The sequence below is a fragment of the Macadamia integrifolia genome, chromosome 14, assembly GCF_013358625.1.
Source record: "Macadamia integrifolia cultivar HAES 741 chromosome 14, SCU_Mint_v3, whole genome shotgun sequence".
NCBI lineage: Eukaryota > Viridiplantae > Streptophyta > Magnoliopsida > Proteales > Proteaceae > Macadamia > Macadamia integrifolia.
In genome coordinates, this window is record NC_056570.1 from 25,774,334 (window position 1) to 25,785,506 (window position 11,173).

General features: G+C 36.5%; 1 protein-coding gene across 1 annotated transcript; it reads right to left on the reverse strand.

Moving 5' to 3' along the window:
- Positions 1-7,493: 7,493 nt before the first annotated feature.
- LOC122060766 (NAC domain-containing protein 83-like) lies at positions 7,494-8,773 on the reverse strand. Its single transcript, XM_042623868.1, has 3 exons — positions 8,272-8,773; positions 7,868-8,145; positions 7,494-7,745 (listed from the first exon to the last, which is right to left on the reverse strand). Exons 1-3 carry the CDS (start codon positions 8,771-8,773, stop codon positions 7,674-7,676), a joined length of 852 nt encoding a protein of 283 aa, XP_042479802.1. The 3' UTR covers positions 7,494-7,673.
- Between the last annotated feature and the right edge of the window lie 2,400 nt (positions 8,774-11,173).

Consider the following 11,173-nt stretch of genomic DNA (forward strand, 5'->3'; position numbering starts at 1 on the left):
TTCCACTGCAATAGCTTCCTAGAAATATACTGTGCAGCATAAAATGTGCGGAAGCTCACACCCAGTTTAATTCTAATATATTTATCCATCATAGGGTGTTTCAAACAAAACATTCAAGTACAAAATGACATGAATATGAATTTACTATATATTTCAGCTATAAATAATTCTTCAATATCATGATAATAATAAATCAATGCAAAACTCCAAATAATTCTTTTGCATGAAAAACAATATAGTACACTGAATTTATTCTCCCACTAGCAACCTAGTATACCGAATTTATTCTCCCACTGGTCGAGCCACATAAAATAGGTTAAGATCCATACTTTTATTCTCCCACTTGGTTCGACCAGTCATAAATTAATCCATTTATTGGAGAACACAATTCGTTAAATGTGACACATATAAACTTATTCACATATGCCCAAAACAAAAGAAACCAAACATTTATCAATTAATGTTCATAAATAGGTTTTCAGAGAACAATGACAGTGTTTAAGAACTTGGTATTGGATTGATCAAAATCGACACTAATCCAACCCAACCAATCCGAATTGATCCAATCGGAATACAAAAAATAACACATTAAATAAACCTATAACCTATGGTCATAGTGATGAAACCCTCATCCACCCAATTGCCATTGATCAACTGTCCAATACCTTTTAGGGAAAAAAAACTTTGCTTTAAAAGCATAATACCAAACTATTGATTTGGTTCTCCTAGTATAGAAAACTAGGTCTTTAAGACATATGTAGACCTCTATATTCTCAAGCCACTTTTAAAGACATTAGTTTAATGGTTCAACTCAAGGAAGAATAATCCATTCGATATTTAATTAATGCATGTAACATCAATAAAAACCAACATTACATCACTAACCATTAAACATAATCAAAGTGTCAACTGAACTACAATCTCAACCTTTAGGTCTGGAATGCACTAGTCCACTCAAAAACTACAATGACCTTGGGAGCTCTTCAACTTCAAAAATTACTATCACTTTTGGATGCATAACAACTTCTAGGCTAAGGTCTGCCTAGAGTACACTTGCATTTATGCTTGTCTTTGATAATGTCGCATTTGGGCAAACATTATCTAATTCCTGTTAACAATTTTTTATGTCTTTGAATATAAGTCAAAATCTTTGAGTTGTAAACCTAATATAGTAATCTTAGATTTTACCACTTTGGTGGGTTCTATAAATTCCACCGCAATAGCTTACAGCTACACCTGACAACTTAAATTTGTGGGTTATTTAAACATGAACTAAATATCAATTTACATGTAAAAGAACAAGCATGTAACTGTTAACAAAATAAACATTACAATGCTCAATTATCGATTACTTCAAGAGTGTCAACCGGAACTACATTCCTGACCTTTGGGTCTGAAACATACTGATCCACTCAAGTTTCTGCAATTACTGCGAGACTTCTTCTAACTTTCAAAAAGTATCGCCATCTTTGGATGGACAACATCTTCTAGGTTGAGAAATCCCTATTCTGTTTTTCACTTGCTTTAACTTTAACCTTTCTTAGATAATGTCACATTTGGGTGAACATTAGCAACTTTGCTACCAATCATTATTCTCTGTCTTTTCAAACAAAGAAGACTTTGATTTGTATTCTATTACAATAAGGTTGAACTTTACCACTTTGGTGGATTCCACCCAATCTTATTGTAATAGTTTACAAATCTATTTCGATAGCTAAAAGTGGGATTGTTTAAGCATGAATAAAAATATTCATAAACAAAAGCATGAACTACATTACCAAGAATAAACAAGTTCATATTCTGATATGCAAGTAATGTATGAGTTGATTTTCTTTTATTTCTTCAAATTAAAAGGAAAATCATAAAGAATCATTAACCACCCATACTTGTAACTTATACAAAACAAATCATAAAATTTGATCAAAACTAGGCTCATAATATATCAAAACGAAGAGCACGAAAAAATGGACTCAACGCAAAAAACCAGGGTGAAAAATTCTTCACCATTTGCCCGTACAAGCCATTTGAAGTTGCAGAACTAAAAATAGATCAAAATCAATCTAGTTTCCCAAACCAACCGGTTCGGCCAACCGGTCTAATCTGGTTCGGCATATTGATTCTGAGTCAAAATCCAAGTCAATTGGTCAACGATCCGGTCAACTTTTGACCGAGTCAAATAGAGTTGGTCATGAGTTGACCCACTACACCCCGGGTTAACTCGATAGGGTTTTCGAGGTGACCCGGCGATGACTCGCCGCCTTTTTTTTTATTTTAAAAAAAATGTTTTTCTCTCTCCTCCAGTAACCGGTTTTCGGTGGCGCTTGCCGGCGCGTCCGGAGGTTTCCCGGTGACTTGCGGCATATCGTCGCGACCATCTTTTCGTGCTCTACAACTTTTGTGAAGAAAGTTTTCCCATATGGGATCTTTAAGTAATGGTAAAATTATGATTTTTATGATTTGGGATACAAACCCTAGACAAAATCAATTTTCCTTGATTCTAACACTATAAGGGTTGGCTCTGATACCAATTGTTAGAGATTCTTTTACCATATTAAATATATGAATAACCTTATAGTATTTAGAATATAAGAATCATCAACAAATCATAAAAGATTAATCATGGGTGTAGTCCCTAAACCCAGAACAATAAAGTATCCCATCTTAAAATACATAACCATATAGATTTGTTATATCTATAATAATCAATGGGACAACCATGACATGAATCATAAATGGGAATAAAGAAGTGCCTGTGTCCCATGAAACCTCTATCCCATGTGGTTAAACATTACTCCCATGAATATGACAATAACGAACTACGCAAGTGGAGTCCTTCTACTGAGATCTTTTGCAGCCTCTTACTCTAGGGTATCCTCTCTTTTTATGCACTTGCTCTTGTGAGAAAGCCGTGCTCCCAAAACCAATAAGGCATTAAGTAAAGTAATGGCTGCAGGGACCGTCAGTATTTTATGTATAATAGAATCCCTAAAACCCTATTCCACTCTCACAATAGAAAGAGCTAGGAGTTTCCTAATCAGAGTGGGTCTATAATTACTTGGGCCCAATGGATCAATCGGTATCAGTTAAGCCCACATAAAAATCCTAACAAGTTTATGAAGAGATTTTTTTTTCTTTTTATTAAAAAAAAAAAAAAAGATTTTAAATGGTGATCCAAAATTTTGCCTCTAGCTAGAGGTGGCTAGAGGTGTAAAATCGATTGCACCAGTATAGGGTGGTTGGGAGCTTCTTCAAACGTGTGCCTAGATGCTTTCAGTCGTCTAATTCTCAAGGCTATACAAACCGAGGAGATAGATGAGAGCAGGCAAGAAGATGGCCCACACAAAAAGAATCTCTCCTACCCCTTTCACTTATGCCTTTGCCCTTCGTGAAGAGAGAGAGAGAGAGAGAGAGAGAGAGAGAGAGAGAGAGAGAGAGAGAGAGAGAGAGAGAGAGAGAGAGAGAGAGAGAAGGGGGGGACCATTAGATGATTTGATCTTAAGTTTGAGTAAGATGCCCATGGGCCATGATTTTGCTAAGCTTCTTAACAACTCTTGGTTGTGCTCCCTCCAAATCACCACACCTTTTTTAGACTCAACACAATAATGGGGGGAGAGAGATAAGAAATTGACCAGTATTTATTTCATAGTGCTACTTGAGGAAAGTTTACGAAGAGATTTTTTTTTTTCGATTTATTTAAAAAAAAAAAAAAAAAGATTTTAAATGGTGGTCCAAAATTTTGCCTCTAGCTAGGGGTGGCTAGAGAGGTCTAAAATCATTTGCATCAGTATGGGGTGGCTGGGAGCTCCTTCAAACGTGTGCCTAGATGTTCTCAATCGTCCGATGCTCACTGCACCTTACCACTCATTACAGAGGATGTGGACAAACTAGAGAGGGACCAACTAGACACAAACAATGAGAGAGAATGCGAAACCCCGCATGTATTTTCTCTCCTATTTTGGGGTGTTAATAAGAAAGAAGAGAGAGAATCGTAGGAAGTAGAAGGTATTTTTATTTCTATTTTTTCTCTTATATTTTTTTTTCTTTCCTTTTTCCATACTTAGACATACTTCTATCATATGCAACAAACAACTAATTATTATCTTACATAGAGACTTAACTCTTTTTATTTTTTGTTTTCCACTATCAAATAACCCTTCAAAATATTGATTTCACCTTCAAATCTTTTTTTTTTTTTTTTTTTTTTTTCCGTTAGAAAATCATTTGTATATTAAGAGAGAAAAAAAAAAAAAATGTACACAAGGGCTAAGAAACACCCAAGAACACATGAAAAAGAGAAGAGAGGGGGATGAGCATAGTCCACCTTCGGCATTGCTATCATCAGATTAAGACACTGAGCCAACAGTCCTCCACAAGAAAGAAATAACAAAAATCCAAACTACTACAGTTTGTATCTTGGACGACCCGAAGCATCCATATCCATGTCTAACTTGACCAAGAGCGGGAAGGAGCTAACTGGGGAAGAATCTTCAAACCGAGTAGCTGATTTTGACAGAAAATTAGTGATTGAGTTGGCTTCCCCATAGTAGTGAGTGATCTTCCACTCCACCATTTCAAGATAGGACTAGTAGTTTATCCACATTTGGCGCAAATCCATGGTAATTTCTTTTTCAAGAGGAGGGAAACTACCGTGACCAAGTCGCACTCAATCCAAAGCATCTGCACCCCTAACCTTTTAGCATTCTCGATTCCTGTACTAATGGTTAAGAATTCCGCCTCAAAGTTTGTACAAACTCCAAGATATTCTCTAAAGTTTAGGAGATTCTTGTATGAGGACCTGATTCACACACATGGAATCCACCATAGGGTTTTTCCTTTGTGGATTCCATGTGTGCGGGTTAGACTCATACGCGAACCTAATCTGCTCTCTTAAGTTAGATACAAGTGAGGGTATGAAATTGCCCATTTAGAAATGGAGTGGGCAAACCCATTTAGTTTCACGACCCCGGATCCTGTCCATCCAACTGTACCTTTCAGCCCCATCTCGCACGATCCATGGGGTGTTGTCCTAGATGAAGAGGAACCCAATTCTAGTTTCATAGGCTTTCATTACAATTAATTTAGTCCATTGTTTAGCCATTTAAGATTCACAATCTCTTGAATTTTCATACATTTCAAAGTTATTAATTTCTTGCATATAGACTTCACATGCAGTCCATTATCATAGTCTTTATGCATGCCATGCCATGTGACGTTCAAAATTACGCCCTCAATCTCTTTTTGCCCTTTTCCTACCCTTAAAAGAGACCGTTCAGAATATAGATTGACTCCAAAGCATTATTATAATCTTTTTCCATATACTTGATTTAACTGCAGATTTTTTAGGAATGGCATATTGTGGTCAATCAAGAAAACTGGTTACATCAAATTGTATGGACGCACAATATTATTAAGGAAAAGACCCATTAAATGACCAAAATGAGATTCAAGAGGGCAGCCATAACCTTCTTAAAAAATGGGAATGCTACTAATAGTTTTGCGCCTATGGATGCCATCAAGAGAATTTAATTCATTGACTAAGTTATTAAAGCACTCTCTCAAGGAAGAAATGCCAACCACTAAGGCAAGCCTTGAATTGGAAAAGGGAAGGAAATGATCCATTATGAGTGGAAGCTTCCTCAATTGGTAGAAAATATTTCTTTTACACCTTGGTTCATGATTTTTTTTTTGGATAGGCCTTACTAGGAGACTTGAAATCATGACTTCTTAGTTGTGAGGTGTTGAACCTTCCCAATTGAGTTACCCCTTGTTTTTGTCGATGCTATGATAGAACCGTCATGTTCTGTTATTATTTTTACCTTTAATAATATATGTTAATCAATAAATAAAAGGAAAAAACAAGAAAATCTCTTGAGAAGTTGCTTCTTTCGCAAACCCAAAAAACTAATATAATTGATGGTAGCACACGAAATTTAAATTGGTCAATTTAGCTAACATGCAAAAAGAAAAAAGAAAAAACAGTTGAACTAACTTTTCTATTCATCCTTGAGAGTTTTTTTTTTGGCTAAAGTCTTGAGAGATTGTTTCACGAAATCAATATGATAACATGGTGTAAGTTTGACATGGTGAGCCTGAGCTCACACAAAGCTCATACATTAATTTCAATGACTAGTTAGACTAGAGTCAGGCTCGGGGTCTAGCTGGACCAGGCCTAGGCCTAATCCTTGGGTTGAATCCAATTGGACCAACCGTGCTCTATAGATATATTAATAGAACTCTGGAGACAAGAGACAATTAAAAGAAGGTTACATGTTCTAAATACACCTATAGAGATATATTGGACAAACCCTACATGCATGCATAGTTGTATATAAGATAATACTAATGGATTAAGTACAATAATTTTTAATTATAATAAAATATTGATTTAAAATACTAAATAAATAGATACCTTAGATTAAAAATATTTTTTTATTAAATAAAACATAAAATACAAAAATATAACCCTCCAGCACTCAAGCCCAACATAAGCTTGATAGATGGCCCCGTTGCATACCTAAATTGCTAGCTATCGCTCTAATTGAAATCTAAGAACTGGGATCCATAAACTTCAAGGAGAGTATAAATTGCAAAAAATTGAGTAGACAGAGGGTGAATTAAATAAATCTCTTATGGAGTTTTGTTGCAAAGAAAAAACATACATAAGGGGCGGGGTCCTTTTGATCAACTTATTGCTTGTCCCTCACATTATAACCTACAGACTCAGGAGTTGACTGAGCACTCTACTAGGTAATTTAACAGTTGGAGAAAGACCTTAAATCCTCGACTGTGTTCAATGGCATCCTAATTGAGGTTTTGTATTGAGTTATTAGCTTCAATAAATTTTAGGGGTAGAAAAAGCCTGGCTAATTCATATCCAACCCTAGTTTGTCTTCGGCTCAGACAACTGTTGTGAATAGCTCTTCATTTCATGGTTCAACTAGAGACATGAAACCATGGTTCTAAGTATGGGTATTAGATCACGGGCAATCTGTATTGGTTTGACAACTCTGTGATCCTAATACCGTAAAATTGAATGGTATACCGTGGGGATATAAAAAAAAAAAGAAAAAAAATCATTTTTTCTGATCCGATACCAATATGTTTGATGAACCATGCCGTTTCAATACGGTGCACTAAAACCATGAACGGAACATTTCCCCACAAAAGTAGTTTGAATATTTGAAAACTGTGATTTTAATATAAATTACCAACTGTCAAAGGCCCGTTAGTATGGAATAAGGTTAATCAAAAGGGGTATTTTGGTCAACCTGAAAATGAGAAAGGAAAAGTTAGATTCGGACACACTCCAATTCCGTTTTAACCACTAAGATGGCAAAGGGATAATTTAAGATGGTTCTGTTAGAACTTGATAGCGCAGCGGAATAACGATTAATTAGCAAAAGAAAAATAAATAATATGATACACACATAACATAATTTTTTTTTTTTAAACTAAGAATCAATAAGGGTTTTATTAAAAAAGAATAAATGTAATACAGTTAATGGCCAAATACGCCAAGAATATGAAGACAATAAAAGAATGAAAAATAAATCTAGACTAGTCATCCACTTTTGGTATGACAATGATTCATTTAGTTCACCCATGATGCGCTACATCCATGGCCAAGCAATAATCAGAGTTTCTCTTCTAAAACCATAACGCTTACATCTTCTTCATTTTGCAGGTCGTGATTTTGTAGAAGATGGCGTCTTGTACTTGATCCTGCAAAGCGTCATTTCTGGAGACTGTTGCACACAATAGTAGAGCATATATACATATATGGTTAAAATTTGAAAGATGAAAGAATTAATAATATAGATAGAAGAAAGAATTCGAAGATATTTCAGGTATTAATTAATAATAATACCTTAGTAAGCTTATACTCATGCATAATCCAATCCATCTTTTTAGACTTAATATTGTTGGATTCCTGCTGCTGGTTATTGTTATTGTTGTCGTTGTAATTAATGTGATACGTCAACTGCTTGAGATAACCGATGAGCTTCTTCTGATTATCCCTAACATCTTTATCTCCCGTACTAGCTCTCCAGAATCCTTTCCCAGCACTACGTTCTGCTTTGCAACTGTCTTTTGATGTCTTTCTCCAAGGAACAAAGAAATACACACATTCTTTTTTGTTTGCCCCTGCAGTAGTAAATTAAATAGAATGCATGCGTGCATGCATCGATCAATTAATGAAGACTTTAAACATTTAATTAATTTGTAGAAATTAATTAGTAGTAATGAATTAACGAATGAATGGATACGTACCTGGAAGTAACCATGGTTCCTTGGTGTAAACATCAAAGTCCTTGACTTCATTTGAAGAGAGGTTTCTACCACTCAATCTATTAGTGAGATAATGAAGCAGCAATTGTTTGTTCGAAGGACTAAATCGAAACCCGGCTGGCAATTCGAATCCTTCCTCATCTGGTGGCAACATCATTTGTAGTGGTAGTGGTAGTGGTAGTGGTAGTGGTTCATCAGAGGCAGGGGCAGAGGCATTCGGAAGTGTACACAACCGGCCAACCATTTCATTGTTTATGTCTTTGTCTGGCAGTACTCCCTCCTCCTCTACATTATTGTTGAGTAGTGAGTGTGAGTAGCGGAGTATTTCTTTTTCTTTTTCTATTTCTTCCGGTGATAGCAACATTGGCTGCTCGGTGTAGCAAACAGTAGACGCATCCAAAAGTATCAGATCGTCACTCTCATCTTTGTCTGATAACAAATGTTGGATCAAAGACTCAAGAAATTCGTTCAATTTCGGTTCCATCTTCTTTTCTGCTGCTATTGTTAACCAAAAGAAAAAATAAAATATAATGAATCGATCTGCTGATGAGTGTGCGCTCAAATAACAAAAACTCACATTATCAAAATCAATCACAGCAGAAAGAAAAAGAAAAGGTTTGCAGACAAAAGCAAGCAGATTTAAATTTTTAGATAAAAGACAAAAAAATCTCTGGCAGCCAAAGAAAATCATAAACATGGTTTAAATCTCCATTAACTTCACCTGAAGCTTGTAGAGAAAATCAAGAAGTGAAATCGATGCAGTAACAAAAGATAATTATAGAAATGGGTAACTAAAACTAAAAATTTTACCTTCCAGAGAGGGTTTCGGATTGAAATCGGCACTGTAAAGAAGATAGCAGAAACAAGAAAAGCGTTACAGAGAGAGAGAGAGAGAGAGAGAGAGAGAGCTATAAGGAAATAAAGGTCTGGAGGGGTTAGAGTGAATATATATATCTCTAAGATAAGGAGGTCTGCGAAAATTAAGGGAACGTGCCAAAGAGGCACGTGAGCTTGCATGGGCAAGATCCGGTGGATCGCTTAATATACGGTAACAAACTCTTGTGCATGTACATCCCAGATAGATGCTACTATACTATCGCTCGTTTTAAATAACGGCCATCTGTTTGTAGTTTCAACTAACTGTTCGACTCGAAAATAATATCTCCACGTTGTCTGAGGCGCTTGAATCCGAAGAAGAGTAGTAGTCTGAGAGAGAGAGTCGGGATCTTTCTCCACTGAGGACTCCGTGATTGATGCATCCGCCCTTATCCCTTATGTTATCGCTTTGCGTTTCTTGGCGACTGACGACGTACGAGAGCTTCGGGCGACGAAGAGAAACCGGGGAACTCACACATACGGAAAGATTCTTTTAATTTCTATAGAAGAAAGATTCCGACTCCCGAGTCTTATTTGGTGAGATTGGGATATAGAGACAAAGTCCTCTCTCTCTCTCTATGGCTAGTGGATGACCCTCCTACTACTCCCGTATGATATGCATCTTATGTCTACAGTGGTGCCATTTGCTAGCGTACCTCTCCCACTCCCGAGAAAAAGGTTGGCATACTATTGATGTATTATAAATAGGGGTGTCAATAGGTTGAGACCCAATCCAACCCTAAGGTCTCTTAACTCAACCCAAGACCAATCCAGCTCTAGGTCAGGCTGGGATATCTCAGCCTAGGCCCAACCTTGTCGGGTTTAGTCCAATCCAATACTATCGATTGGGCTACGTTTAACCTAATTCAGTCCAACCCAATACTATCGATTACTTAGTTGATTGATCTTGATGCATTGTAGAGATCAAAGACTAAAGTTTTCGTATGTGTAGATTGTGAAAAATGAAAGACCTTTTTTTATAAGTACACATTAATAATTATTAGCATATTTATATGATTATATACTTACTAAACATAGTTGAGTTGGGTTGGGTTGACACTTCAATCCAGGCCCAACCCAACCTTGCCTCAGGCCCGAAAATCTCAACCCTAACCCACCCTATCGGTTGAAATTTCGACCTAAGCCCTGTTTGGGCTTAGGGCGGGCTAGAACTGGTTTGACCGGACTTTTTTGACATCCCTAATTATAAATTAGAGCAAAGCCAATTGCAACACACATGGAAGCGTTTAGAGGGACAGAATTTCGTAACTAGGTGCAAGGCCACACTACCTTTCATGTTTCTTTTTTTCAAATAGATATTAGTAGAGCCAATAGTAACCACCACATTCTTCGTAGTAATTCCCTTCCTTTCTTCTCTGACAAAACCGCTTGCTCGCCGTTTTCTCTCCCTCATCCTCACCATTATTGATGGTAGCTTTGGGGTGCTACCGTAAATCTCCTGAATCCATCATCCGCCAGCACAATCTTTTTAGTCTAGCACCCCAACTAACCCCAGCATGTGTTCGATCTCATGAACCACAACTGATTCCGAATCAATGGCCCTGGACTATGCTGGATTCATAATATCTCCATCCACCATCCACCCTTCGTCACCATGTAGATAATTTCATACATTTGAGGACGCTAGCCTTGGGCTAGGGTTTGGTACCACTGGATGCAAGTGTGTGCTTGAGCTACACATCTTGAGTTTGAGACATCCTTAACCTATCGCAAGCAAAAAGCCATGTACTCTGCGTAAATAAGTGTTGGTCCCTCATGGTTCCTCGTTGGTCCCGTTTTGGCCCTGCAATCAATTTTAGCTCACCTCACCCCACAAAAATAAAATTAAATAAAATAATAATAATAATAATAATAATAATAATAATAATAATAATTAATCTCTTTATTAATAGTCTTATGCTTTGTTGACTATCAAAATTATCAATTTTTTCCTCAATCTCTTTTTTATAACCCCTTTTTTTTACCTTCAAAAGGCTTTTCAAAATAT